Source organism: Salmo salar, chromosome ssa19 (genome assembly GCF_905237065.1).
Source record: "Salmo salar chromosome ssa19, Ssal_v3.1, whole genome shotgun sequence".
Lineage (NCBI taxonomy): Eukaryota > Metazoa > Chordata > Actinopteri > Salmoniformes > Salmonidae > Salmo > Salmo salar.
This window is the reverse complement of record NC_059460.1, coordinates 55,091,003-55,118,810: the sequence shown is the minus strand read 5'-3', so window position 1 is coordinate 55,118,810 and position 27,808 is coordinate 55,091,003. Positions and strand designations below refer to the sequence as shown.

Here is a 27,808-nt window from a genome sequence, read left to right as displayed (position 1 = left end):
ATACATTTTGTGTATGGTTTCCAAGAAACAAGGGGTGTCTCAACTAACCCTTTGGCACCCATTCCCCCCTACTGTTTACTGTCCTAGGTGTTTTTTAATTCTGTAAGCAAAGATGACAAAGAGAATGCTTGGGGACAGTTAATATTTTTTATTGTACACAGGAAAAAAAAAAAAAAACATGAGATAAAAAATAAGTTACCCCTATAGAGGTCCAGGTTCTTTTACTTCTTCTGAGAAATGCATACAGTTCATGGTTATTTAATCCTATGCCCCTCTTAAAGGGGGAAACACCATAGAGCCGGTTTCAAAACACATCAATATATATGGTGATAGTTTCTTGAATCAAACACTAAACCGTTTTATGTTTGATACGTGGAGAAATGTCTGGGGGAGAAATGTCATGTTTGAAGGTGGTTTTTATAATATGGGCAGGAGTAGGAGAAATAAATACATATTACTTGGGTTACCATCAAGCGCACTTTGACAATGCTATGCAGAAGCCTTCTGACTTCTCTCTATAGCCATCCTCTCAAGGCGCTCTGTGTAGAACCCGTTGAAATCCAACCTATGGAATCAAATTCAAAGCAGTTTTTACTAGGATTGTAACTATCTATAGACCAGGAGTTTCCCACTCCGGTCCTGGAGAGCTGCAGAGTATGCAGGTTTTCGTTCCAACCCGGCACTAACACACCCATTTCCAATAACCAACTTCTCACAGTGTTCAGTCTGGACCTTAATCAGTTGAATCAGGTGTGTGGGTGCTGGGTAGCAACAAAAGCATGCGTAGCCAGTATCTCTCCAGTACCAGAGATAGACCTGTGCAGTAGTAGACTCACCGGTAGATGATGTTAATCATGCTGTGCTCACAGTCGTTGGTGCTGTAGACGCTGAGCTTGTCCAGCAGGTCCAGGAGCAGTGTGCTGAAGTTGCTGTCAAACTTGCTGATGGTGGCTTCGAAGCACGAGTCTGACTGCAGGGCATCCATGTGCTCCGCTAGGAACTGACGACGGGGAACAACGACATACAGTTGAAGTCGGAAGTTTACATACACCTTAGCCAAATACATTTAAACTCAGTTTTTCACAATTCCTGGCATTTAATCCTAGTAAAAATTCCCTGTCTTAGGTCAGTTAGGATCACCACTTTATTTTAAGAATGTGAAATGTCAGAATAATAGTAGAGAGAATGATTTATTTCAGCTTTTATTTCTTTCACCACATTCCCAGTGGGTCAGAAGTTTATATACACTCAATTAGTATTTGGTAGCATTGCCTTTAAATTGTTTAACTTGGGTCAAACGGTTCGGGTAGCCTTCCACAAGCTTTCCACAATCAGTTGGGTGAATTTTGGCCTATTCCTCCTGACAGAGCTGGTGTAACCGAGTCAGGTTTGTAGGCCTCCTTTTCTATAGGGTTGAGGTCTGGGCTTTGTGATGATGTCCACTCCAATACCTTGACTTTGTTGTCCTTAAGCCATTTTGCCACAACTTTGGAAGTATGCTTGGGGTCATTGTCCATTTGGAAAACCCATTTGTGACCAAGCTTTAACTTCCTGACCGAGGTCTTGAGATGTTGCTTCAATATATCCACATCATTTTCCTCCCTCATGATGCCATTTATTTTGTGAAATGCATCAGTCCCTCCTGCAGCAAAGCACCCCCACAACATGATGCTGCCACCCCTGTGCTTCACGGTTGAACACCTTCACCACCCGATGTCACAGGAAGGCCAAAAAGATCATCAAGGACAACAACCATCTGAGCCACTGCCTGTTCACCCCGCTATCATCCAGAAGGCGAGGTCAGTACAGGTGCATCAAAGCTGGGACCAAGAGACTGAAAAACAGCTTCTATCTCAAGACCATCAGACTGTTAAACAGCCATCACTAACATTGAGTGGCTGCTGCCAACATACTGACTCAAATCTCTAGCCACTTTAAAAATTGGATGCAATAAATGTATCACTAGTCACTTTAAATAATGTTTACATACCCTACATTGCTCATCTCATATGTATATACTGTACTCTATACCATCTACTGCATCTTGCCTATGCCGGTCGGCCACTGCTCATCCATATATTTATATGTACATATTCTTATTCATTCCTTTACACTTGTGTGTATAAGGTAGTTGTGAAATTGTTACTTGTTAGATATTACTGTACGGTCGGAACTAGAAGCACAAGCATTTCGTTACACTTACATTAACATCTGCTAACCATGTGTATGTGACAAATACAATTTGCAAAATTTGCAAGCCTCCCCCTTTTTCCTCCAAACATAACGATGGTCATTATGGCCAAACAGTTCTATTTTTGTTTCATCAGACCAGAGGACACTTCTCCAAAAAGTACGATCTTTGTCCCCATGTGCAGTTGCAAACCGTAGCCTGGATTTTTTTATGGCGGTTTTGGAGCCTTTCAGGTTATGTCGATATAGGACTCATTTTACTGTGGATATAGATACTTTTGTACCCGTTTCCTCCAGCATCTTCACAAGGTCCTTTGCTGTTGTTCTGGGATTGATTTGCTCTAGGAGACAGAACGCGTCTCCTTCCTGAGCTTTATAACGGCTGCGTGGTCTCTTGGTGTTTATACTTACGTACTATTGTTTGTACAGATGAACGTGGTACCTTCAGGCGTTTGGAAATTGCTCCCAAGGATGAACCAGACTTGTGGAGGTCTACAAGTTTTTTTCTGAGGTTTTAGCTGATTTCTTTTGATTTTCCCATGATGTCAAGCAAAGAGGCACTGAGTTTGAAGGTAGGCCTTGAAATACATCCAAGGGTACACCTCCAGTTGACTCAAATGATGTCAATTAGCCTATCAGAAGCTTCTAAAGCCATGACATTTTCTGGAATTTTCCAAGCTGTTTAAAGGCACAGTCAACTTAGTGTATGTAAACTTCTGACCCACTGGAATTGTGATACAGTAAATTATAAGTGAAATAATCTGTCTGTAAACAATTGTTGCAAAAATTACTTGTGTCATGCACAAAGTAGATGTCCTAACCGACTTGCCTAAACTATAGTTTGTTAACAAGACATTTGTGGAGTTGTAATGACTCCAACCTAAGTGTATGTAAACTTCCGACTTCTACTGTAGGTAAAGACATTTTCTGATTGGGATACAGTCATGTTATATTTGATAGATCGTACTTGAGACAGAATACAAACGTCCATTGACATCATTACGATACTCTTGTATTTGGTTGTTGTTCTATGTAACATACCCATGTAAAACCCATGTCATACTTGGATGTTTTTACCTTTGAAAGCCATGCTTCAAGTTGTTTATAGTAGTGAGTATCTGCTGCAGATGAGTGAGTATGTGTGTAGTTACCTTGGAGGTGAGCCTCTTCTTCTCTTGCTCCACGGTGCGTTCGCTTTGGGTGGGAGGACCCTCCATGGTGCCGTGCTCCAGAGACAGACGGTTCATCTCCCGGTCCAGCTTCATGCTCTGGGTGAAGCGCTACACCAGGAAACAGACACACATTTAATAAGGATCAGCAGTGAGAGACACTGTATAGTCACACTGGGGGGGGTATTAGGCTACATATCACAATACTTCTAATGTGCATGAGTTGCATGTATTTGTATTTAATTGAAATACAATACCATTACGTGTAAGCTACAACAAGCTGCCTTGACATTCCAAGTTGTTGTAGTTCCACATCCACTAACCTGCATGCAGTTGGTGAACATGACACACACGGACATGAGCTTGGAGAAGATCTTGAGCAGCTCTGGGTTGGTCAGCATGCAGTCCTTCAGGCAGTTGTCCAGGAAGCTGGTGTGATGACACAGCACGTCGTCTATGTTGGAGGCCTGAGAGAGACAACATGGACTATATTAGGGCATTCCTGGTCAATGCAGGGCTTGGCATGGTTATGACAGTGTGCACTAAACTGCAGCATGCAGTTATTAGGAGCATTTTAAATTAATGTAATATTGAAAATGGGGACTGGAAAAAAACGTTTGACCGCAACAATCTTAGGTCAAAGCAAAGTAAAGGCTTGTGGCTGACATTTGTAATGGATGCCAATCTACTACACTAGGCACAGAACAATTACGCCACAAGTAGCTATAGGCTGATACATGATAGCACTGAATGCTATCAAGGTGGGGAGCAGCCTTGGTTCCGTTCCACTCACAGATTTCAGGTTGTTCTCCATGATATGCCAGGTGGGCTCCATGACTTCAAACATCATGTAGTACTGGATGTTCTGGACAAAGTTCAGCATGCGCTGCCTCAGGGCAAACGCTGCTGCAAACCTTCAGGGAGGAGGAAACCAGATAGCTCATATTAGATCTTGCTATTAGGAAGTTGGCACTAAGAGGAACAAACAAGGAAGTCAAGTGAAGAAGTTTCGTCAACTCACCACTTGGCCCTGTGCAAGGCGTACTGCTTGGCTGTTTTGTTGCTGATCCACACGTTGCACAACAGCCTCTCGACATGTTTGCAGTAAAAAATGTGGCGAAATAGCATCTGGTATCTCGTAAGCGCTTTCCTAGAAAAATACAAACTCGGAATCAGAACACATGGTTATAGTATTGGCATTTAGCATGCCCGGTCCCTGGGTGGGAGGGTCTCAATAGATTGAGAAAAGCTACATTAGGGTAGAAAAGTATATATTTTTTATTTTACTCCCATTTTCAAGTGAGCTTTTTTTAGCCTTTATTTAACCAGGAAGTCATAACGAGGTCAGAAGACCTGGCCTTGGATATAGGCCCAGTGTACCGACCTGTTGATGATGAGTGACAGCGGCCACTTGACGATGTAGTCGAAGGAGAAGGCCTCCAGGCCGCTGAGGGCCACCTCGGTGGGGTCGGCATTGATGATGGCCTTCTCCTGCTTGGTCTCGATGGCCAGCACCCGCAGCAGTTGGGTGATCACGTCATGTGGCATCAGGTCAATCTGGGAAACAGGACCAGAGGGTCAGTGGAAGAGTTCAGTGTGACGCCCCTCCCAAAACAGTCACATTACATACCAGTTGTTAAACTTAAGTCTTTTATATGTATATCCTATAGATCGCAATTTCCCCTTTCCCAAAAACAATATATATTATGGATCCCTATCCTTGGGTCCAGCAAAATTAAGGCAGTGAACAGGGTGAACAATTTGCGGGGTGAACAGGCCGTGGCTCGGGTGGCTGAGGTCCTTGATGATCTTCTTGGTCTTCCTGTGACACCGGGGGCTGTAGATGTCCTGGAGGGCAGGCAGTGTGCCCCCGGTGATGAGTTGGGCTGACGGAACCACCCTCCGGAGAGCCCTGCGGTTGTGGACGGTCCAATTGCGGTACCAGGCGGTGATACAGCCTGACAGGATGCTCTCAATGGTGCATCTGTAGAAGTTTGTGAGGGTCTTCGGGGGCAAAGCCGAATTTCTTCAGCTTCCTGAGGTTTAAGAGGCGCTGTTGCGCCTTCTTCACCACACGGTCTGTGTGAAGGGACCATTTCAGGTTGTCAGTGATGTGCACGCTGAGGAACTTGAAGCTTATGACCCTCTCCACTGCGGTCCGTCGATGTGGATCCTGGCACCACTCTACCAGGACTCTCACCTCCTCACTGTAGGCGGTCTCGTCGCTGTTGGTAATCAGGCTTACCACTGTTGTGTCGTCAGTGAACTTGATGGTTCATTTGGAGATGTGGGTGTCCGGGCAGTCATGGGTGAACAGGGAGTACAGGAGGGGGCTGAGCACGCACCCCTGTGGGGCCCCTGTTGAAGATCAACGTGGCGGAGGTGTTGTTGTCTCCCACTTTGCTCAGATATCATATTAAAAACATTTCTCTCCACTCTATGGCAAAATGTGTAGAATTGCAGAAAATGTACTCTAAAGCTTTACGGCACCCAAAAGGCCAGGGCCGGCTCTGAGTGCATGTGTGGTTATGGATGTGGGTACGCAGACCCATGAGCCACTGCGGCCCCTCATGAGGAGTTCAGATTTTTGGTGGCCCCCACCTCCATCAAAGTTGCCCATCCCTGCTATACAACTGTGATTCTGCCCCTCAGCAATTTTATATTACTGTGCTAGAGTGCAGCAAACAGCAATGGATGCACCATTTGAATAACAAGATAATAAATGACTTTAGATTCACCTCAAAGTAGTCAATAGTGCCCCCAGCTGCTGTAAGCAAACGTTAATATGCTCAGACTTATTTTGGGAAGGTTACACGAGCCTATTCATCATAATGCATGCATCATACCGTGTACAGTATGTATTTAGGTCATGATGATTGAACTAAACCCATTTCTAAAACTGAAACTGAATGAATAAGGTAACCACTAGATGGTGCTGCTGTTATCAATTTAGCATAAATTCCAGACTGGTGCACGTCTAGGATATTTAATCAAGAAGGTCAGAGGGGTTTGATATATGGCCAACATACCACGGCTAAGAGCTTTTCTTAGCCACGACGCAATGCGGAGTGCCTGGATACAGCAGTCTAAGGCACTGCATCTCAGTGAGGCACCACTACAGACACCCTGGTTCGAATCCAGGCTGTATCACAACCGGCTGTGATTGGGAGTCCCATAGGGCGGCACACAATTGGCCCAGCGTCGTCCGGGTTTGGCCGGTGAAGGCCGTCATTGTAAATAAGAACGTCTTCTTAACCGACTTGCCTAGTTAAATAAAGGTTACATTTAAAATAAATAAAACCACGGTTTATAATTACCTTCAGGTCATCTTTGAATGGGTCTGTGTTAGCAGTACTCATCCTCAGAGCCAGCTCTAGCAAGGCCTCCAGTCTGGGAGGAACAATGTCATCCACTGGCTTTTTCAGCTCCTCTTCCGTCAGATCCATGAAATGGACAAAGAAATCTCCCTTGTCCATTAAGAAGTAGTGCTTGATTGACCTAGGAAGAATACATCTCTTAGCATACAACTGAACAACAACCTCTCCCTCAATGTGAGCAAGACTAAGGAGCTGATCGTGGACTACAGGAAAAGGAGGGCTGAACAGGCCCCCATTAACATCGACGGGGCTGTAGTGGAGCAGGTCGAGAGTTTCAAGTTCGTTGGTGTCCACATCACCAACGAACTATCATGGTCCAAACACACCACGACAGTTGTGACGAGGGCATGACAAAACCTTTTCCCCTTTAGGAGACTGAAAAGATTTGGCATGGGTCCCCAGATCTTCAAAAAGTTCTACAGCTGCACCATCGAAAAGCATCCTGACCAGTTGCATCACCGCCTGGTTTGGCAACTGCTCGGCATCTGACCGTAAGGCCCAGTACATCACTGGGGCCAATCTACCTGACATCCAGGACCTATATACTAGGCGGTGACAGAGGAAGGACAAAAGAAATTGTCAGACTCCAGTCACCCAAGTCATAGACTGTTCTCTCTGCTACCGCACGGGAAGCGGTACCGGAGCACCAAGTCTAGGACCAAAAGGCTCCCTAACAGCTTATACCTCCAAGCCATAAGATTGCCGAACAATTAATCAAATGGCCACCCAGACTATTTACATTGATGCTCCCCTTTGTTTTTAATACTGCTGCTACTCGCTGTCTATTAGCTATGTATAGTCACTTTACAAATGACCTTGACTAACATGTACCCCCGCACATTGACTCAGTACCGGTACCCCCTGTATATAACCTTGTTATTGTTATGTCATTTACTTGTGTTTACTTTACTTTATTTAGTAAATATTTTCTTAACTCCATTTCTTGAACTGTATTGTTGCATGTGATAAAAATCAATTTAATTTGAACATAACAAATTAGAAATACCCTATCAAACTTGAATGATCTATTTATAGTTGTATTGTTGTTGTTTACCTAAGGCGTGCGACCAGCTCCTTCTCCTCCATCAGAAAGTCTAGAAGGACCTTACTGGCGTAGTAGTATGATTTTTCTATCTGCTCCACGTAGGCTCTCTCCTTGAGAGTGTAGAGGATTTCCTTAGCATCGGGACAAGTCACGTCCCGGCCACACTCTCTCACCACGTTGAGGTACTTCCCTATAGAACAGGATGAGAAGAAGAAGGAAAAAACAGACAAAAACTCCACAACAAATGATCAGGACCTTGATACTCCTTGCTTTCTACACTATAAGAAACACTGTGAATTGCACTGGCCATGGTCAGGATGCACTAAAAGGGTGACCTGAACAAATCTGATGCGAACAGTATGATGCGTCTTACCTGTACTTAAAATTTTGTCTGCCATTTTCTGAAGAAAGGATGGAATTCTGTGCTGTACGATTGTGTACCGCTGATCCCAATACTTATCGTTGTAGTCCTCCTGGATCTTCTCTTTCTGTAGCTCGTGCTCTTCAACCATGAATTCACTATGAAGGTCAAATATATCACAAAAACATGGACAAAACTAACTACTTGTGTGAAAATCTAAATTGCCATAATTCATGTCCAAGTCTGTGACATAATAGAAAAGTACCCTTTTGATTAAATGTAAGAAATGTGAGAAATTAGTTGCACGAAAAAAAAACACGATACCTGTAAGGGTCCTTGATGATGCCTCTATAGATCCATTTCTCCAGTATCTCAAAGTAAGGCACACTAGCTGCTTTCGTGAGGTAGAGGCACAGTTCCTGGGCTTGACTGTCTCCAGTGTAGTTGAAGGTACGATCGTGAAGGAGGCTCAACGTCGACCCACCCATGCAGTCTCCTTTGTCCACCGAGGAGGCTTTGCGAAACAGAACATGCAACCCACTGATTATCAATACCGTCATAACACCTCTGACAGATCTATCTAAAAAGCAATAATACAATTGAATGTCCAAAAGTGCAATGCAGATATAGCTACCAACCAACCAGAATATGAGTGTGTGTATATGGAATCAAGAAATTCCACAAATTAACTTTTAACAAGGCACACCTGTTAATTGACATGCATTCCAGGTGACTACCTCATGAAGCTGGTTGAGAGAATGCCAAGCATGTGCAAAGCTGTCATCAAGGCAAAGGGTAGCTACTTTGAAGAATCTAAAATCTATTTTGATTTGTTTAACACTTTTTTGGTTACTACATGATTCCAAATGTGTTATTTAATAGTTTTGATGTCGTCACTATTATGCTGAAAATAGGAAAAGTAAAGAAAAACCCTTGAGTAGGCGTGTCCAAACTTTTGACTGGTACTGTATATATGATGCATAAGGATCATACACTGAGTGTATAAAACATTAAGAACCCCTGCTCTTTTCATGACACCGACTGATCAGGTGAATCCAAGTGAAAGCTATGATCCTGTGTTGACGTCACTTGTTAAATCCACTTCAAATCAGTGTAGATGAAGGTGAGGAGACAGCTGAAGAAGGATTTTTAAGTCTTGAGACATGGATTGTGTATGTGTGCCATTCAGAGTGCCTTTGAATGGGGTATGGTTGTAGGTGCCAGGTGCACCTGGTTTGTCAAGAACTACAATGCTGCTGGGCTTTTCATGCTCAACAGTTTCCCCTGTGTATCAAGAATGGTCCACCAGCCAAAGGACATTCTGCCAACTTGACAAAACTGTAGTAAGCATTGGAGTCAACACAGACCAGCATCCCTGTGGAACGCTTCTGACACCTTGTAGAGTTCATGCCCCGACAAATTGAGTCTGTTCTGAAGGCAAAGGGGGCGGGTGCAACTCTGTTTATATATATATATATATATGATTTATTGTATGATCATGACATCTTTACCAATGGAGGCTAGGATCTCCATGGTCCTCATGGTAGGCTGGATGTAGAACCAGAGCTTCTGCAGGGAGAGCATGCCCTGCCTGTGGAGGTGCTCCAGCTGGGTCACCAGGATCAGGTACTCCTTCATCAGGGTCCTCATGGCCGCCGTCAGGGCGTGGTTCACCTGGCCGTACTCAAAGGATGACTTCTCCTCAGTGAAGCTGCCAGACATAAACACAGCCAAACTGTTATACCAGACAAAACACAAACAAATTGTTTGTCAACGCAAGCCAAATGATACATCTCCAGATGGTGTAAGGATCACAACTTGAGTCCCGCAGAAACAAAACAAAGTTAAGTATCTAGACTGAGTGTAAAAAATTATTAGGAACACCGGCTCTTTCCATGACATAGACTGACCAGGTGAATCCAGGTGAAAGCTATGATCCCTTATTGATGTCACTTGTTAAATCCACTTCAATCAGTGTAGGTGAAGGGGAGGAGACAGGTTAAAGAAGGATTTTTAAGCCTTGAGAGGGTGGTAGTAGGTTCCAGGGACACCAGTTTGTGTCAAGAACTGCAACATTGCTGGGTTTTTCACGCTCAACAGTTTCCCGTGTGTATCAATAATGGTCCACCACCCAAAGGACATCCAGCCAACTTGACACAACTGTGGGAAGCATTAGTCAACATGGGCCAGCATCCCTGTGGAACGCTTTCAACACCTTGTAGAGTCCATGCCCTGACGAATTGAGGCTGTTCCGAGGGCAAAAGGGGGGTGTAATTCAATATTAGGAAAGGCCTTAATGTTTTGTACACTCAGTGTATATTTCCTTGTTAAAGTTCACTCACCGTGTTATAGTAGAGTAGTATGAGGCGACTGGTAGTATCCTATTGACCAGCTCCTTGATGGACATGTCAAGGCTGGGGTCAACAATAAAGGAGCGGTTCTGCCTCCCGAGGACAGGCTGGGCTGTGATGTCTCTGCCATCCACACCGATCAGCACAAACAACAGATCATCAACCAAAGCCTGCTCCTGGGCTGGCAGGGGCATTGTACCTGATCATAAAACACCAAAGAGATTTGAGGTACATTTTGTTATTGCATACTGTACATAAAAATGAGCAGTCACTGCCTTCAGAAAGTATTCACACCCCTTGACCTTTTCCACATTTTGTTATCTTGCAGCCTGAATTTAAAATGGATTAAATAGAGATGTTGTGTCACTGGCCTACACACAATACCCCATAATGTCAAAGTAGAATGTTGTTTTTAGAAATTGTTACAAATGTATTAAAAACAAATAGCTGAAATGTCTTGAGTCAATAAGTATTCAACCCCTTTGTTATGGCAAGCCTAAATAAGTTTAGGAGTAAAAATGGCTTAAAACAAGTCATATAATAAGTTGCATGGGCTCACTGTGTGCAATAATTGTGTTTAACATGATTTTTTAATGACTACCTCATCTCTGTACCTCACATAGAATTATCTGTAAGTTCCACAGGCGAGTGAGAAGCTGGAGTTGCTTACCAAGAAGACAGTGAATGTTCCCGAGTTTTGACTTAAATCTGCTTTAAAATCTATGGCAAGACATGAAAATGGTTGTCTAGCAATGATCAATAAACAATTTGGCAGAGCTTGAATAATTTGTAAAATAATAAAATGTGCAAATATTGTACAATCCAAGTGTGCAAAGCTCTTAGAGACTTACCCAGAAAGACTCGCAGCTGTAATCGCTGCCAAAGGTGATTCTAACATGTATTGACTCAGGGGTGTGAATACTTATGTGAATTTGATAGGTCTGTATTTAATTTTCAATAAATTAGCAAACATTTCTAAAAACATGTTTCACTTTGTCATTATGGGGTATTGCGTGTAGATATGTGAGAAAAATAATAAATATTATCAATTTAGAATTCAGGCTGTAAAAACAAAATGAGGAATAGGTCAAGGGGTATGAATACTTTCTGAAAACACTGTATGCACAAACTTCATGAAATCTATCAAAATGTGTCAAAGTGAGACATATGAAGAACATTCATACCAACGGCCACTGCTGGGTCTCCTGCTGGTGTGGCACCGGTGATGAAGTCCCCAATCAGAGCAGGCCGGTCATACACCCAGTTTGGAAACACTGGGTTGGGCTGAGTGGGGTTCTTTTTGTTGTGTCTGTCCCTCAGCATCTTTCGTGTGACTTCAGCCGACTGTAAAGATGGAGGACAAGTAGAAGAACTTACAGATGTATTCAACTCTAGCCTTTTGAAAACTATTTGGTCGGGCCCACTTGAAGTAGTCATACGCGGCGGGCCAGGAGTCTTTTCTGACTCCAGACCCTAGTTTACAACTATGTAACAGACTATAAAAAGGGCCAGAAAATATCCTGTCCCTAATTATAAGTAACCTTTAAAATTATGCGAGTACACACCTGGGGCACGTTGGAGCTGGCAGTGACGTTTCCCAGCTTCTTGCGCAGCTCTTCCAGTTCCTGCATTGACATCTTGGTGCTGGTTTGAGGGATAGCAAAGGTTGTGCTTGTACTTGATGTCACATTACCAGATGCTTCAGACCTTTCTTTGGCATTCTGTTGCAGACATTGGAGCGTCTGAAAAATATTAACACACAACACATTGTTATTAGGACATAATACTGTACTGTAAATTAAACAGTGTAGGAATTGTCAGCCTCTGAGTAACATATGCAAAATGATTACCTCTTTGTCCTCGCTAAGCTTTGATAGAAGGTAGACCAGTGGGTCCAGGTTGCGGACATTTTTTGACTTGAGCTCATCATATTTCCTTAGGAAGTCCTCTGGCGTCTTGGAACACTCTACTATTTTGACCTGAGAATGAAAGTTGAATTAGTCAAGGATATTGGTAGAAAGAGCATAAACCTTTACAAAATGTGCCAATAATTTCCCCGTCAATCACCTTTGCACTGTGTGCAGACACTGTTGTGGTGACATACGGCGTCCTGTTCTTCTGCAGTAAATCAATATACACTTCTGCTCCATCACCTCCTCGCACGTGAAGCTGACTGAGCAGCTCGTTGACGTCATGATGTATCCGAAACTCACTCATGGCTAAGGCTGTTGAAATGAGAAAGGTTAATAACTAAATAATCAATCCTCTGTCAAGTTCAACTCTAACAGTTAGCGTATCAGTTTAATAATGGCAGTTAAAAGTAAAGCATGCAAATTTATAAATGAATGTGGCTGATTGCTATCTATCAATATGTCCCTCCCCTCCACCCTCGTACTGATGTTGCAGCTTCTCTGGCTACATAAGGACACAACTGATGATGCTTTAGATTCTAGTGGCTGCCCTTTCTGGCTTCAGTATAACGAATTGAGCTGGCTAGACCACATAGCTTGCTAGCTAGTTAGCCTTTTCCCCGAGAACATTATTAAACTATTTCCTTAACTAGCTAGTTATGAAGCTAGCTTGATGGTCTTCATATTGACCCAATTCGGTCGAGCTAGATAGCTAACTAACTAGCCAGCCACTTTGAGCAAGCACGCTAGCTAAACTACTAGAGTAGGGTCTGCAAATAGAGCTTGCTAACGAATATTGTATCTACCTGGTTAGCTATATAAACGGAATCTTGAAATGGATTATCTGGAAACACTTAGCAAGTAAAGGATGATAAAAAAACATGAAAAATTGATAGCACATTACCTGAAGCCTCTGTTGACTAACAAGCAGTTACCGCCAACTGTCTGGCAACACAGACTTTCATAATAAATGTTTTTAGATTCAAATAATTTTAAAAAGTGCTTAATATAAGGAGATTTACAACATCAACAGAGAACACATTTTTAATTTTAAATACTAACTATAGTATGACTGAAAATAACACTTGTATTTAATCAATGAACTCTTACTTTGGAGGGGGAAAACGACACAGCGGAAGTATACAGTAATGACGTTCCAACCCGGAAGAATTGCCCTCTTCTGATTAACGTTTGAATAAACAAGAATGGCCCATTTGTTTTAGGAAAACATTGCAAGCGATGTTGCTTAAAAATATCGTATATTTAAACTAAGAAATATAGATGTCTTGTTTAGAGGTCTTGTGAGGCATGGACATGAACGAATGTGTGTAGCAACGCCCTAATGTCAGCCACCTTGTTGGAGAAAAAGAGCCCCGTTGTGTTTACAAATCGGTAGGAATTATTGTTACCCTGCAGTGTGATTGTTTTTGTCGAAGGAAATATGGCTGAATTGCACGTTGTGGAGCAGAGTGGTACTAGCACTATAGAACAAACCGAGCACCGTGATGTCCGAGGCTCTGTTCGGCTGGCATCGTCCAGTCTCATGGTTCTGCCACGGAGCAGCTTGCCCACCAGTCCCGGGGTATCGAGTACTAGCAGAGTAGTGTTTGGGTTCTCAGTGAAGAGCAACCCCAGTTCCCCGTCAGAGCCAGCAGAGAAACCCGGATCCCGCTGGGTTCGCCTCAATGTTGGTGGAACCTATTTTGTCACAACCAAACAGACATTGTGCAGGGACACCAAATCGTTCCTGTACCGATTGTGTCAAGAAGATCCGGATTTGGACTCTGATAAGGTAACATAATCTACCATAATGTGTGGCATACCGTTCTATCATTAATCAAGGTGCATCAGTCTAGCATTCATAATGCGTTGCCACTGTGATGATCATGCATGATATTATACCCAAATACCTTCAGCTAAAATGTTCGAAAATTGTAACACTCAGTCTGCTGCTCAGCCATTTGACAGTAATGCATGATTTGATCTGCATGTGAAGAAGCACCAGAAAAACATTTCTGACACTAAAATGGCAGGCATGCAATGGGCTTTTTTTCCAAACTTTTATAAATATCTTAGGATGAGACAGGTGCTTACCTGATTGACAGAGATCCCACATACTTTGGCCCCATTCTGAATTACCTGCGGCATGGGAAACTGATCATGGACAAGAACCTAGCAGAAGAAGGTAAGACTGTCTAAATAATAGTTCCCCAAATTGTCAAATACAATCCCTATCACACACCATGCTTTTATTTAGAAGCAATGGGATTCTGCAGATGTGTGATACAGGCCCTTTCCTTATTAGTATCATGCGACTAAACTATTGGTTGGCTGTCTCAGGTGTCCTTGAGGAGGCGGAGTTCTACAATATTGCGTCATTGGTGAGACTGGTAAAAGACAGGATACGGGACAACGAGAACAGGACATCTCAGGTATGCCAGGGAAACGCAGGCAGGATGAATGGAAAAGGCCTTAGTCTGGGATGGATGATGGCATTGATGCTGTGAAATAACACATGCTAAACCAAACACTAACATTTCAGAGGATGAATGTGTTTACAAGTCAGTGTTTATGTGTATACTGGCACACTCACACACACCACTCACTGTTCCAAAGCAAAACACCTACCCGGCCAATTAACCCTAATGTGCTCTGGTAGACACATGTCACTGTGTGGAAACAGGGGCTTTTATTGTAGTATCTGTTTTTCTCTCAGGGCCCAGTGAAACATGTGTACCGGGTGCTGCAGTGCCAGGAGGAGGAGCTCACCCAGATGGTGTCCACCATGTCAGACGGCTGGAAGTTTGAGCAGGTGGGCCTAGTAGTCCTCATGTCACACTTGTCTTTAAATCCATAGGTCATTGGTGGTAAATCTGGTCATGTCCATACCTTTTTCCAGTGCCTTAAAATGTTCTTGTGAAATTTCAAAATATGCCTAAAATTTCATGTGAAGTTGACTTTTAAGGTAATTTACAATCTCGCTCACCCTTTCCCATCTCCCCTCACAGCTCATAAGCATCGGCTCGTCCTATAATTATGGCAACGAGGACCAGGCTGAATTCCTGTGTGTGGTTTCCCGGGAGCTCAACAACTCCACTAATGGCATTGTCATCGAGCCCACTGAGAAGGCCAAGGTGAGATCAGCTTCTGAGAGTGTCTGTGAGTCATGTGTTAGGCATGAAGTCAGAAGATTCTCACGTGTAACATCAAAGTTTGTCAGGCATCAAAAACTTCAAAAATTGTGTAACGTATAGATGAGGCCTCGTCCCACGTCATCGGTTGTATAGATTAAGCTTCACTGTTTCATTCAACCCTAAATTAATGGGAATGATAGGCACTGAATAAGGTCATGAGATCAGCCAGTGCCTAATCTTGGAAACCCAGAGCTAAAATATTGCTTAATTACATCAGATGCTCAATCGAGTTCGAAAAAGATACTAGAAAGAGGAGCAGAAGCAGAGCAGTAGCTGTGTCCCCCTCTCTCTGCAAGTTGTGGGCAAGTCTATGGGCCAAATGTCCGCTCCCCTTCCTAAAATTCGAAAAATGCAAACACCTGCGAAATCTGGATTTTTCCCGAATGATCAGTGACGGAAAAATCTGTGTAGGGTCGTTCGATGTCATTTCAGAAAGCCACGACACCGATCATCTCAGAGATTGTTCTGAAATCGTTTCTGTAATTAGAAACAGATAAGATAAGCATTGCAGAAACATTATTTTGTTGAAATATAATTTGATATCGGAGGAATTGCACCGAAATTGGCACATTTTTATTGATAAGATTGATATAATATTAAATTAATGATAGTACCTAATATCTAATTTGGACCAAACTTTTTTCTAACAATGAGTAAGACATGAGGAATCCAACAGTTGTCAAAAGCCATCCACAGACCACCCACATCCCATGCCAATCCCACCCCAACAAGTATATACTACAGTATCAGTTCTCTGTTTGACAAGTAGTATGACGCTGCGGCTCGGAGTATTGTTTCTTCTTCCTATATAATGTATTTTCAGTGAATTTGTTGATGTTTCTTTCCCCTGTTCAGAGCAATGTGTATTATAAGTTGTTTATGTCCCATCTTACATCATGATATTAGGAGGTTCTGAACACTAGATGGTGCTGTTCCTGCTATTAGGTTATTGTTAAAGGGATAGTTCACCCAAATTACAAAATTAGAAATTGGTTTTCTTACCCTGTAAGCAGTCTATGGATCAGGTATGACAGCAACCTATGCTTTGGTTTGCAGGTGATTCACACTCACTCACTCACTCACTCACTCACACAATAGACACATATAAGCACACACACAGACACACACAGACACACAGAGAGCCAATGCTGCTGTCACATGTTATAGAGACATTGAACCACTGGACTCTTCCTGTTTCACACTGTTAGGTTCTAATTTTCAGAGTAAAGACTCACCGGACACTATGAAAGCTCAAACCAAGTTTATTCTTCCCAGAGGATCAATACAGCTGCATTAGACGACGACATATTCACACAAGCACTGATATTTAACCCAATGCATTTCTGTTGCTAGACAGAACCTTAGTGATATCTGTTCTTCCTCACTTAATCTGACCTGACCTCTGCCCCAAAGTGCTCACTCCTCCCCAACTCACGGCTGTTATGGTGACTGGTACCAGACTGTGTCTCTTCTCCTCCCATAAGATCCCTGATGGCTAACAATAACATATCCTGACATAATGTAAACGTTATACATTACCCTCTCTCCTTCAGTGACATGAATAAGTATATTTCATATTCTCAGAACCCAACAACACTGTGTATTTAAATACTGTATCCCCAACATAGCTCATTCTAATATTTCTACTACTGTAAATTGTATTTTATTTACACTGTTTATACACCCCGCATGTTTATATACTGGATTCTTGAGATAGCTCACTCTAATATATCTACTGCAATGCATATCATTCTTAGTATATCTTGTGTAAATTCTCCCGGTATACATATGTATAGATTGCATTTTGATTACTACTACAATGCTGTTTGGGTTGTTAATTGGATTTGTCCCGCCGTTCTCGATTTGTTATTTATTTTATATATACACCACATGACCAAAAGTATGTGGACACCTGCTTGTCCGCATACTTTTCATTCCAATTTCATTCTCATTCCAAAATCATGGGCATTAATATGGAGTTGGCCCCTCTTCTGCTGCTATAACAGCCTCCACTCTTCTGGGAGGGTTTTCCACTATATGTTGGAACATTGCTGCAGGGACTTGCTTCCATTCAGCCACGAGCATTAGTGTGGTCGGGTACTGATGTTGGGCGATTAGGCCTGGCTCTCAGTTGGTGTTCCAATTCATCCCAAAGGTGTTCGATGGGGTTGAGGTCAGGGCTCTGTGCAGGCCAGTCAAGTTCTTCCATACTGATCTCAACAATCCATTTTTGTCTGGACCTCACTTTGTGCATGGGGGCATTGTCATGCTGAAACAGGAAAGGGCTTCCCCAAACTATTGCCACAAATTTGGAAGCACAGAATCGTCTAGGATGGGCCTCCCGAGTGACGCAGTGATCGCTGTGCCATTAGAGATCCTGGTTCAAGTCCAGGCTCTGTTGCAGCTGGCCGCGACCGAGAGACCCATGGGAAGGGGGCACAATTGGCCCAGCGTCGTCTGGATTAGTGGAGGGTTTGGCCAGCAGGGATGTTATTGTCCCATCGCGCTCCAGCGACTCCTGTGGTAGGCCGGGCGCAGTGCACGCTGACACGGTCGCCAGGTGTACGGTGTTTCCTCCGACACATTGGTGCTTCTGGGTTAAGCGGGCGTTGTGTCAAGAAGCAGTGCGGCTTGGCTGGGTTGTGTTTCAGAGGACACACGGCTCTCTACCTTCACATCTCCCGAGTCCGTACAGGAGTTGCAGCGACGAGACTGTAACTACCACTTGGATACCACGAAATTGGGGAGAAAAAGGGGTAAAACTGAAAAAAATAACAATCGTCTAGATCGGCATTGTATGCTGTAGCATTAAGATTTCCCTTCACTGGAACTAAAGGGCCTAGCCCAAACCATTATTCCTCCGCCACCAAACTTTACAGTTGGCACTATGCATTCAAGCAGGTAGCGTTCTCCTGGCATCTGCCAAACCCAGATTCGTCTGTCAGACTGCCAGATGGTGAAGCGTGATTCATCACTCCAGAGAACGCATTTCCACTGCTCCAGAGTCTAATAGCGGCGAGCTTTACCCCACTCCAGCTGTTGCTTGGCATTGCGCATGGTGATTTAAGGATTGTGTGCGGCTGCTTGGCCATGGAAACCCATTTCATGAAGCTCCAGATGAACAGTTATTGTGCAGACGTTGCAGGTTGGAACTCGATATTGAGTGTTGCAACCGAGGACAGATGATTTTTACATTCTACTTGCTTCAGCACTCGGCAGTCCCATTCTGTGAGCTTGTTGGCCTACCACTTCACGGCTGAGCCGTTGTTGCTCCTAGACATTTCCACTTCACAATAACAGCACTTACAATTGACCGGGGCAACTCTAGCAGGGCAGAAATTTCATGAACTGATGTGTTGGAAAGGTGGCATCCTATGACAGTGCCACATTGAAAGTCACTGAGCTCTTCAGTAAGGCCATTTTACTTCCAATGTTTGTCTATGGAGATTGCATGGTTGTGTGCTCGATTTTATACACCTGTTTACAACGGGTGTGGATGAAATAGCCGAATCCACTAATTTGAAGGGATGTCCACATACTTTTGTGTATATATACAGTACCAGTCAAAAGTTTCAACACACCTACTCATTCAAGACTTTTTCTTAATTTTTACTATTTTCTACAGTGTAGAATAATAATGAAGACATCCAAACTATATCTTCACTAGTGGAGCCCCTGATAACATCTTTTGATTAGGATCTGTTTCCCTGTTTGAAGGATCTACATTTGTAAGTGCCATTGCACTGAGCACAGCCATTACACTTGTAGTTTGCATTCGGTAACACAAGCATTCATGAGGTGTTTAAACACACAGATTCTGCTTCAGCCCATTCAGTGCTTTCAGGGCGTGTTCACAGTCATAGTGACACAACTGCAGATAATACTTCAATGTACAGTATCAGTCAAACATTTGGACACACCTACTCATTCAAGGGTTTTTCTTTATTTGTACTATTTTCTACATCGTAGAATAATAGTGAAGACATCACAACTATGAAATAACACATATGGAATCATGTAGTAACCAAAAAAGTGTTAAACAAATCAAAATATATTTTATATTTGAGATTCTTCAAAGTAGCCACCCTTTGCCTAGATGACAGCTTTGCACACTCTTGGCATTCTCTCAACCAGCTTCATAAGGAATGCTTTTCCAACAGTCTTGAAGGAGTTCCCATTTATGTTGAGCACTTGTTGGTTGCTTTTCCTTCACTCTGCGGTCCAACTCATCCCAAACTATCTCAATTGTGTTGAGGTCAGGTGATTGTGGAGGCCAGGTCATCTGATGCACCACTCCATCCCCCTCCTTCTTGGTCAAATAGCCCTTAAACAGCCCTGAGGTGTGTTGGGTCATTGTCTTGTTGAAAAACAAATGATAGTCCCACTAAGCGCAAACCAGATGGGATGGCGTATCACTGCAGAATGCTGTGGTAACCATGCTGGTTAAGTGTGCCTTGAATTCTAAATAAATCACTGACAGTGTCACCAGCAAAGCACCATCACACCATCCCACCTCCTCCATGCTTCACGGTGGGAACCACACATGCGGAGATCATCCGTTCACCTACTCTGCGTCTCACAAAGAGACGCGGTTGGAAACAAAAATCTCAAATTTGGGCTCATCAGACCAAAGGACAGGTTTCCACTGGTCTAATGTCCATTGCTTGTGTTTCTTGGCCCAAGCAAGTCTCTTCTTATTGGTGTCCTTTAGTAGTGGTTTCTTTGCAGCGACTCGACCATGAAGGCCTGATTCACGCAGTCTCCTCTGAACAGTTCATGTTGAGATGTGTCTGTTACTTGAACTCTGTGAAGCATTTATTTGGGTTGCAATTTCTGAGGCTGGTAACTCTAAAAATCGAATCAAATAACATTTTATTTGTCACATACCCATGGTTAGCAGATGTTAATGCGAGTGTAGCGAAATGCTTGTGCTTCTAGTTCCGACAGTGCAGTAATATCTAACAATAATATCTAACAGTAATATCTAACAAGTAATCTAACAATTTCCCAACAACTACCTAATACACACAAATCTAAAGGGGTGAATGAGAATATGTACATGTAAGTATATGGTGCAATAGATGGTATAAAATACAGTATATACATGTGATATGAGTAATGTAAGATATGTAGGCATTATTTAGAGTGCATTGTATAAAGTGACTAGTGATCCATTTATTAAAGTGGCCAGTGATTGGGTCTCAATGTAGGCAGCAGCCTCTCTGAGTTAGTGAATGCTGTTTAGCAGTCTGATGGCCTTGAGATAGAAGCTGTTTTTCAGTCTCTCGGTCCCAGCTTTGATGCACCTGTACTGACCTCGCCTTCTGGATGGTAGCAGTGTGAACAGGCAGTGGCTCAGGTGGTTGATGTCCTTGATGATCTTTTTGGCCTTCCTGTGACATCGGGTGCTGTAGGTGTCATGGAGGGCAGGTAGTTTTCCCCCAGTGATGCGTTGTGCAGACCTCACTACCCTCTGGAGAGCCTTGTGGTTGTGGGCGGTGTAGTTGCCGTACCAGGCTGGGATACAGCCTGACAGGATGCTCTCTATTGTGCATCTGTAAAGGTTTGTCAGGGTTTTAGGTGACAAGCCACATTTCTTCAGCCTCCTGAGGTTGAAGAGGCGCTGTTGCGCCTTCTTCACCACACTGTCTGTGTGGGTGGACCATTTCAGTTTGTCTGTAATGTGTACTCCGAGGAACTTAAAGCTGTCCACCTTCTCCACTGCTGTCCCTTCGAAGTGGATAGGGGGTGCTCCCTCTGCTGTTTCCTGAAGTCTACGATCATCTCCTTTGTTTTGTTGACGTTGAGTGAGAGGTTGTTTTCCTGACACCACACCTGCCCTCAACTTCTCCCTGTAGGCTGTCTTGTCGTTGTTGATAATCAAGCCCACTACTGTTGTGTCATCTGCAAACTTGATGATTGAGTTGGAGGCGTACATGGCCACGCAGTCTTGGGTGAACAGGGAGTACAGGATGAATGAACTTATCTTCTGCAGCAGAGGTAACTCTAGGTCTTCCTTTGCTGTGGCGGTCTTCATGAGAGCCAGTTTCACTTCATTTCACTTCAGCAATTTGGCCTATTTTGTGTATGACCATTACATGAAATCCAAATAAAAATCCATTTAAATTACAGGTTGTAATGCAACAAAATATGAAAAACGCCAAGGGGGATGAATACTTTTGCAAGGCACTGTATCTTCTGTATACCAACCCTACCTTGTCACAACACAACTGATTGTCTCAAACACATTAAGAAGGAAAGAAATTCCACAAATGAACTTTTAACAAGGCACACCTGTTAATTGAAATGTATTCCAGGTGACTACCTCATGAAGCTGGTTGAGAGAATGACAAGAGTGTGCAAAGCTGTCATCAAGGCAAAGTGTGGCTACTTTGAAGAATCTCAATTCTAAAACATTTTTGGGTTTGTTTAATACTTTTTTTGTTTACTACGTGATTCCATATCTGTTATTTCATAGTTTTGATGTCTTCACTATTTTTCTACAATATAAAGAATAACCCTTGAATGAGTAGGTGTGTCCAAACTTTTTTATATATATATATATATTTATTTATTTATTTATTTATTTTATTATTTTATTATTATTATTTGTACTTGTTTGACATTTTACTGCATTGTTAGTTGCTAGTAATATAAGCATTTCGCTTCACCTACTACAACACCTGCTAAACTGTGTACGCAACCAATACATTTTGGTTTGATTTCTATTTTTTTTCTAGGTAAACAAAACCAAAACATGAGTTGCTTTCATACCTGGTTCATAAACTTTTACAGGGTAAGATATCCAATATGTAATTTGGGTGAACTATCTCTTTAACAATGGGGAGGGAGAGATTCTTAAAAAAAAAAAATCGCCTAATAGGAGGAACACCACCATCTAGTGGTCAGAACCTGGTCATATCAGGATGTAGGATGGGGCATAAACCCAACAACTTCAATGTCTCATTTCTCAGAACATGGTACAAAAATATCACCATATTCACTAAGAATGCATTACACAAGATGAACAAACAATACTCAGAGCTGCAGCTCCATACTACTTGTCAAACTGATACTGTATACTCATTGTTGGGGTCAGATTGGTGTGAGGTGTATGGGGGGTCCGTGGGTGGCTTTACACCATTTTCTTGGATTCCTCATGTCTACCTCAATGAAGGAAAAATATTTGGTTTAAATCGGATGTTAGGTACTATATTTAATTTTATATGCATCCTATAAATTTAAAATGGACAATTTGGGTGCAATCAATTAGCTTAATTTCTCAGAGATCAAACATGTTTTTGTTGTTGTTGAATGGTTGAACATAAAAGACTGTAAAAACACCAGCAACTCAGCTCCAAGTGATTCTAATTTGGGAAAGCTGTTCCAAGTATTCCCACGCATAAGAGAGAGAGATGTGATCGTATACAAATGTAAGCAAGGTTTGAAATGATTGTTTTATTTAAATATTAGATATGTTTGGACTTCTTGCGATCAATTTGCTGTCAACAACTTATTTGTATTCATGAGCCGGCCCCCTGACCATCCTCTCAAGAAAGAATCAGCCCGCGGATGAATCTAGTTGATGATCCCTGATCGAGACAGACGCATTTTCTCTCCTTACAGATCCTCCAAGAGAGAGGTTCACGGATGTGATGAGACTCCCAGGCCTGAGCTCACCCTGCTCAGCTCATGTGACATTTCCTGATGTCTCCTGCACCACCTCAGCCATGGTCCAAACCTTCACCTGTTCCACCTCCAACCCCACGCCCCCTTCACCTCCCCCTCCTCTGGGTGTGCCTTTCCACAGTGGGGGGTTCCCATCCCCCCTCCCCTACAGTGCTGCAACATAACCCCATCGTCATTTCTTATTCTCAGTTATATTCATGAACGTTTTGAGGGATTCTGAAGAGATGGCAATAGAGTATTATTAAATGCAATACCTGTTGTCATAAGTTGGCTTTTGAAGATTCAGGTTTTGCCCCTGATCATAATCCCCATCTTGTCCATAGTACCTCCACACAGAGCTAAATCATTGTCACCTTCCTCATTCAGGTGATCACACAGTTAGTGGGGAGCCCTTTCCTTGTCTGTCCGGCTATGTCGACGTGGCGGAAATCTGTGATAATCTCCTCAGAACTTTCAAAGGACAAAAAAAAGGAAAACAAAAAATCTACTGACTGTGACCTGTCCCACCTACAACCCTGAATATCCACCTATGGGGTGAGATGATACTGTTAGCAACATGGCCCACCCTCTGACCTCCAATCCTAGTCCTTCCATCTCCACAGCTGGAGCTCCAAGACAGTTCATAGTCACTTGGGAGGCTGAAGGCGGAGAGGTGGGGCTAAGGACAGTGAAGCCACCAGAATCTTCTACAGCCCTCAAATTCAAATCTGGACCTCAAAGCCAGTTCCTCTGCTCCCCCCCCCATTCTTCCCCTCTAATCAGGGACAGATTTAAATCTGGGACACGAGGTGGGTGCGATTTTTATTTTATTTATTTATTTTTTATTTTAATTTTTTAATGATCAGGTAGAACAGAAAACCAGCAGTAGTACGGACCTTGTAGGGTAAGATTTGAATACCCCTGTACTACAGCGTCTCTTTTGGTCACTTGTGCAGTCAGTCCTGCTCTCACAGAAACTCTTGCATTATAAAACTAGAAGATAATGGGGAGGAACAGACCCTTGTCTAACAGAGGCTCCACCCCACCGTGGTTCATCAGGGACTTTCACTGCAGTGCTGAGCATCCATCACACTGAGCATCCATTTTCTTTTTGGCTCAGGTCAAAGTCCTTTGTCACCAGGAGGGCACATCTTTTTCTTTTGCAGCCGTGCTAGGGATGTTTCAGTGCAAAAGAAAACACACAACTTAAAAGACTAAACCACACACATGTACACAATTGTCAGGCATGTGAAGAATATAAATCTATATATAATGAAATTATATGGAAAAAATGAATGCAAATGATAGATTTTTGTCATATTTGTGTAGTATGGTGTGTTTTATTCCATTCGGGGAAGACATATCACTCCTCTTGGTGTTTCCCCCAATGACAAAGGTGTAAGTTTGTGTATGCAGTGCCTCTCTGCTATACGTCAATGATTGAAGATATGATCAGCGACCCAGAGTTTTTCAATGACACAACTTCTAAGTAGATTTTCTGTTCCTTATAACCCGTTCAAACGATCCTTAATTCGCGCAGCTCTATTATGTTCTCCTTGCATTTCTTCAAATTGTAATCAGAGATAAGAGACGGGTTACTGAAAAGCTTTTATTTGAAATGAAGAGATGGCATGTGTCCAGTACAGTGTGCCTGTTGGACCTGTGATCATCTGTAATCTGCCTAGCCTTGTTTCATTTTCATGCCAATTATCACTCACTGTGCATTTGCCTGCTACACACCTTGGCGTATGTTCAGTTAACAGCTTTGCTTTACATTTTGCAGTATGCACTGTTTAGTAATTTTAGAGTATGCCGAAATGAATATTTGACATACATACTCTGGAATTGTTATAGAGTCAGTATACCCACAGGAACATTGGGTACTGAAATTGCTGCATGGATGGGACATTTCAGCTTTTTGACTTGTAACGTTGAGGGAAAATAAGGAAGTTATACTTTTGTTTCTCAACAAGTGTTACATCTCTCTGTGCCAACCAACAGTGATGGGTACAAGCTTGTCTGGAGTATACTTCTCTTATACGCATATCATTGCCCCAGGAGTAAATCCTGGTATTACCCCATTTGTACTACATTCTGTCGATTTGACTGTGTACTTAAAAAAGTACCCCATCGGTGACCAATATCACATCCTTTTTATTTCACGGGCGTCACATAATCTGTACACCACCTTTTCCTGTGTATAATGAATATTTGGTGCAATTATGTTATATCGGCATGTGTAAGAATGCGTTCAACTTAAAAACCACACCCCAAAATAATTACCTGTGCTGTTGTTATGCTCCCTGACTGTTTTTGTTGTGACTTTTTGTTTTTCCTCTTGGAGTGTATGTTGTGCAATTCTACTACTAAACTGGGACAAAACTGCAGTAGCGCACAGACTGTGCTGCTGGAAGAATGACTGACTGTCTGATAGAGGCTCTTTTTCTCCTCTTTGGGCCTTTTTCAAAGCCCCCGGGGGTTATTCTCTTTCCCTTTGTCTCTCTGTGTCCAGTGTTGTGCCTTTTGACCTGTGTTGTGCACAGTTGTTGCCCCCCCTCTGGCTTATGAGGCTCCTCTCGCATTGGAAACGAAAAGCTACGAGGCCCCCGAGGGACCCGTGTGGCGTGGTTCCTCTGTTGGTTCGATCTCCCGTTATTAGTCAGTGAGAGGAAAACTCCTGGAATAGACCTTGACCGAGTCTATTCTGCCGTCATGACTAGGTCCTGTTTGTTTACGTACAGTGCAGATTATCAGGCTTAACTCCTTTTCTTTTGTGCCAATACTTTTTAACCAAGCCCCCCACCCCTTATTGACCCCTGTACCTTAGCTCCTGAACCTTTTGCCTGTTAGTTTGTCGCTGCATTCCTTTGTTTTCTTTCCTGTCATAAATGTGTGTAGGTGCAGTCGGCCTTGTAAGTTTACCCCACAACCAGCTGAGAGGCAGAGAACAGGACGGTGGTTGTAGTTGTGATTTTATCTCAGTAAAAGGGTCCTTCCACCAAGTCGGTGCCTTTTGAGATGTGTAACTTGGTGAAACAATAACATTTGATTTCACCTCATTTTTACATTCTGTCATAAAGAGCCCGTTTTCTCATCTTAAAAAAAAAATGCCTATATTAAGTGCCAAATAAAGTAACAGGGTTGATGATTTCATCTTAAATCAGCCATAACTCCACTTGTGACAGGGGAAATTGAAACTTGTGTGCAACAGGGAGGGGCAATTGGAATGCAAGCTTCACATAAACCATAATTGTTAAAACTTTTCTAACCCGTGTATCTATGGGTAACAGGTTTGACGTGTTATGCTCAACCAACTCCGTTTTCCACAACAAAACACCAGGAAATGCAGAGTAGAAACAGCTGACCTCATTTTACACTGATTTCACTATTTGATGTTCAATGTTTCTTTTGAAAACATTTTTTTTTAAAGGAATAGTTTCACCATATTAAAATGAGATCAGTTTACATAACAGGCTTGAATTTCAAATGTATTTTTCTTAAAATGAATCACTAATCATATGAAATAATAATCTTCCGAAATTGATTTGTCAAAGCAACAAAATAACTAAGGCTTTACAATGATGGTGAAAACTTGAATCTTCCTGGAAGTCAGAGGGTGCATGGAGGGACATGTTAAATTGCAGAATTTTTCCCTTTAATAAGTCTTTATTCATATTTTAAAAAATATTGAATTCTCCATGTGGTCTATATTAAAGGGCACATCATTGAATATAACAGGCATTTACAATTCAATATTGGTTGGTGCACAATTTCACTTAAAATATCAAAGGGACGCAAAAGGCACTCATTTTGTGGAACGAACGTAAAGCCAGCAGTGCACTTTTCTTTTGGGAAAATGGCAAGACATGTTTATTTGGCTTTCTCTCTTGAATTGCATGTTTAAGGCAACTTATGCTGTCTGTTTTGATCCCATGACAATTACACTGACAGAACTTTTTCGTTGTTGATGTATGCATTCACTTTGAAGCACTTCTTTTTCACTCCAGTGAACCCAAATTTCTCCTTTGACATTTCTTTGTTTCCTTTTATACTTACAGATTGTTTCATCCAATTTTGATATTGAACTTTGTACTTAGATACAAACGATCATTGCAAAAAAAATAAAGTGTTTCCCCTATCACTGCACTATTGAGATATTTGAACAATTTTAACAAATCTGCAAAAACACATGCAGTGTACTAGAGAATACAGAGTTGTGTACTGGAGTTTGTCTGACATCTGTGTTAGTGGAAACTGTATATGGTGCATGGTTGGAGAGCAGAGGGAGGCATGGCTGTAATAGGTGTACATTTCTTGTGTGGAACAGTGAGTCTGCAACTAGAAGTATTCTCTAGTCATGTTTTGTTTCTGTTGTTTTTGTGTCATGTCAATTTAACAGTTGCTAAAATTCAACAAAAAAAAATAGTTTAAAGTTAACCTCACTAAATTAACAGACTCTTTGTCTATTGAAAACTGAACAAGTCTGCAGACCCCAACCTTGGATTTAGTATTGACTCAAACTAAAAGTCCACACGCAAAATGA

At 42.4% G+C, this 27,808-nt stretch overlaps 2 protein-coding genes across 5 annotated transcripts; one reads left to right on the top strand and one right to left on the bottom strand.

Moving 5' to 3' along the window:
- Window positions 1-133: 133 nt before the first annotated feature.
- On the bottom strand, window positions 134-14,658 carry gcp2 (Gamma-tubulin complex component 2). 4 transcript variants are annotated; one of them, XM_045701862.1, is made up of 18 exons: window positions 14,498-14,658; window positions 12,561-12,718; window positions 12,344-12,472; window positions 12,059-12,235; window positions 11,678-11,837; window positions 10,485-10,692; window positions 9,654-9,853; window positions 8,467-8,656; window positions 8,155-8,300; window positions 7,791-7,971; window positions 6,677-6,857; window positions 4,744-4,916; window positions 4,381-4,509; window positions 4,153-4,273; window positions 3,683-3,826; window positions 3,342-3,470; window positions 837-1,000; window positions 134-565 (listed from the first exon to the last, which is right to left on the bottom strand). In XM_045701862.1, the coding sequence occupies exons 1-18, from the start codon at window positions 14,517-14,519 to the stop codon at window positions 490-492; spliced, it is 2,688 nt and encodes an 895-aa protein (XP_045557818.1). In that variant the 5' UTR covers window positions 14,520-14,658; the 3' UTR covers window positions 134-489.
- On the top strand, window positions 13,845-27,403 carry LOC106579288 (BTB/POZ domain-containing protein KCTD5). The gene is made up of 6 exons (XM_045702504.1): window positions 13,845-14,195; window positions 14,480-14,588; window positions 14,744-14,835; window positions 15,120-15,215; window positions 15,412-15,537; window positions 23,224-27,403. Exons 1-6 carry the CDS (start codon window positions 13,845-13,847, stop codon window positions 23,251-23,253), a joined length of 804 nt encoding a protein of 267 aa, XP_045558460.1. The 3' UTR covers window positions 23,254-27,403.
- Window positions 27,404-27,808: the final 405 nt, after the last annotated feature.

Excerpts from the sequence above, each read along its gene's own strand:
- LOC106579288 (XM_045702504.1), top strand. The coding sequence starts at position 13,845 with ATGGCTGAATTGCACGTTGTGGAGCAGAGTGGTACTAGCACTATAGAA. Across the intron at positions 14,196-14,479 it reads CGGATTTGGACTCTGATAAG|GATGAGACAGGTGCTTACCT; the intron begins GTAACATAATCT and ends TAAATATCTTAG. Across the intron at positions 14,836-15,119 it reads ACGAGAACAGGACATCTCAG|GGCCCAGTGAAACATGTGTA; the intron begins GTATGCCAGGGA and ends TTTTTCTCTCAG.
- gcp2 (XM_045701862.1), bottom strand. The coding sequence starts at position 14,519 with ATGTGGGATCTCTGTCAATCAG. Across the intron at positions 4,510-4,743 it reads CTGTCACTCATCATCAACAG|GAAAGCGCTTACGAGATACC; the intron begins GTCGGTACACTG and ends GTATTTTTCTAG. Across the intron at positions 566-836 it reads ATGATTAACATCATCTACCG|GTTGGATTTCAACGGGTTCT; the intron begins GTGAGTCTACTA and ends TTGATTCCATAG.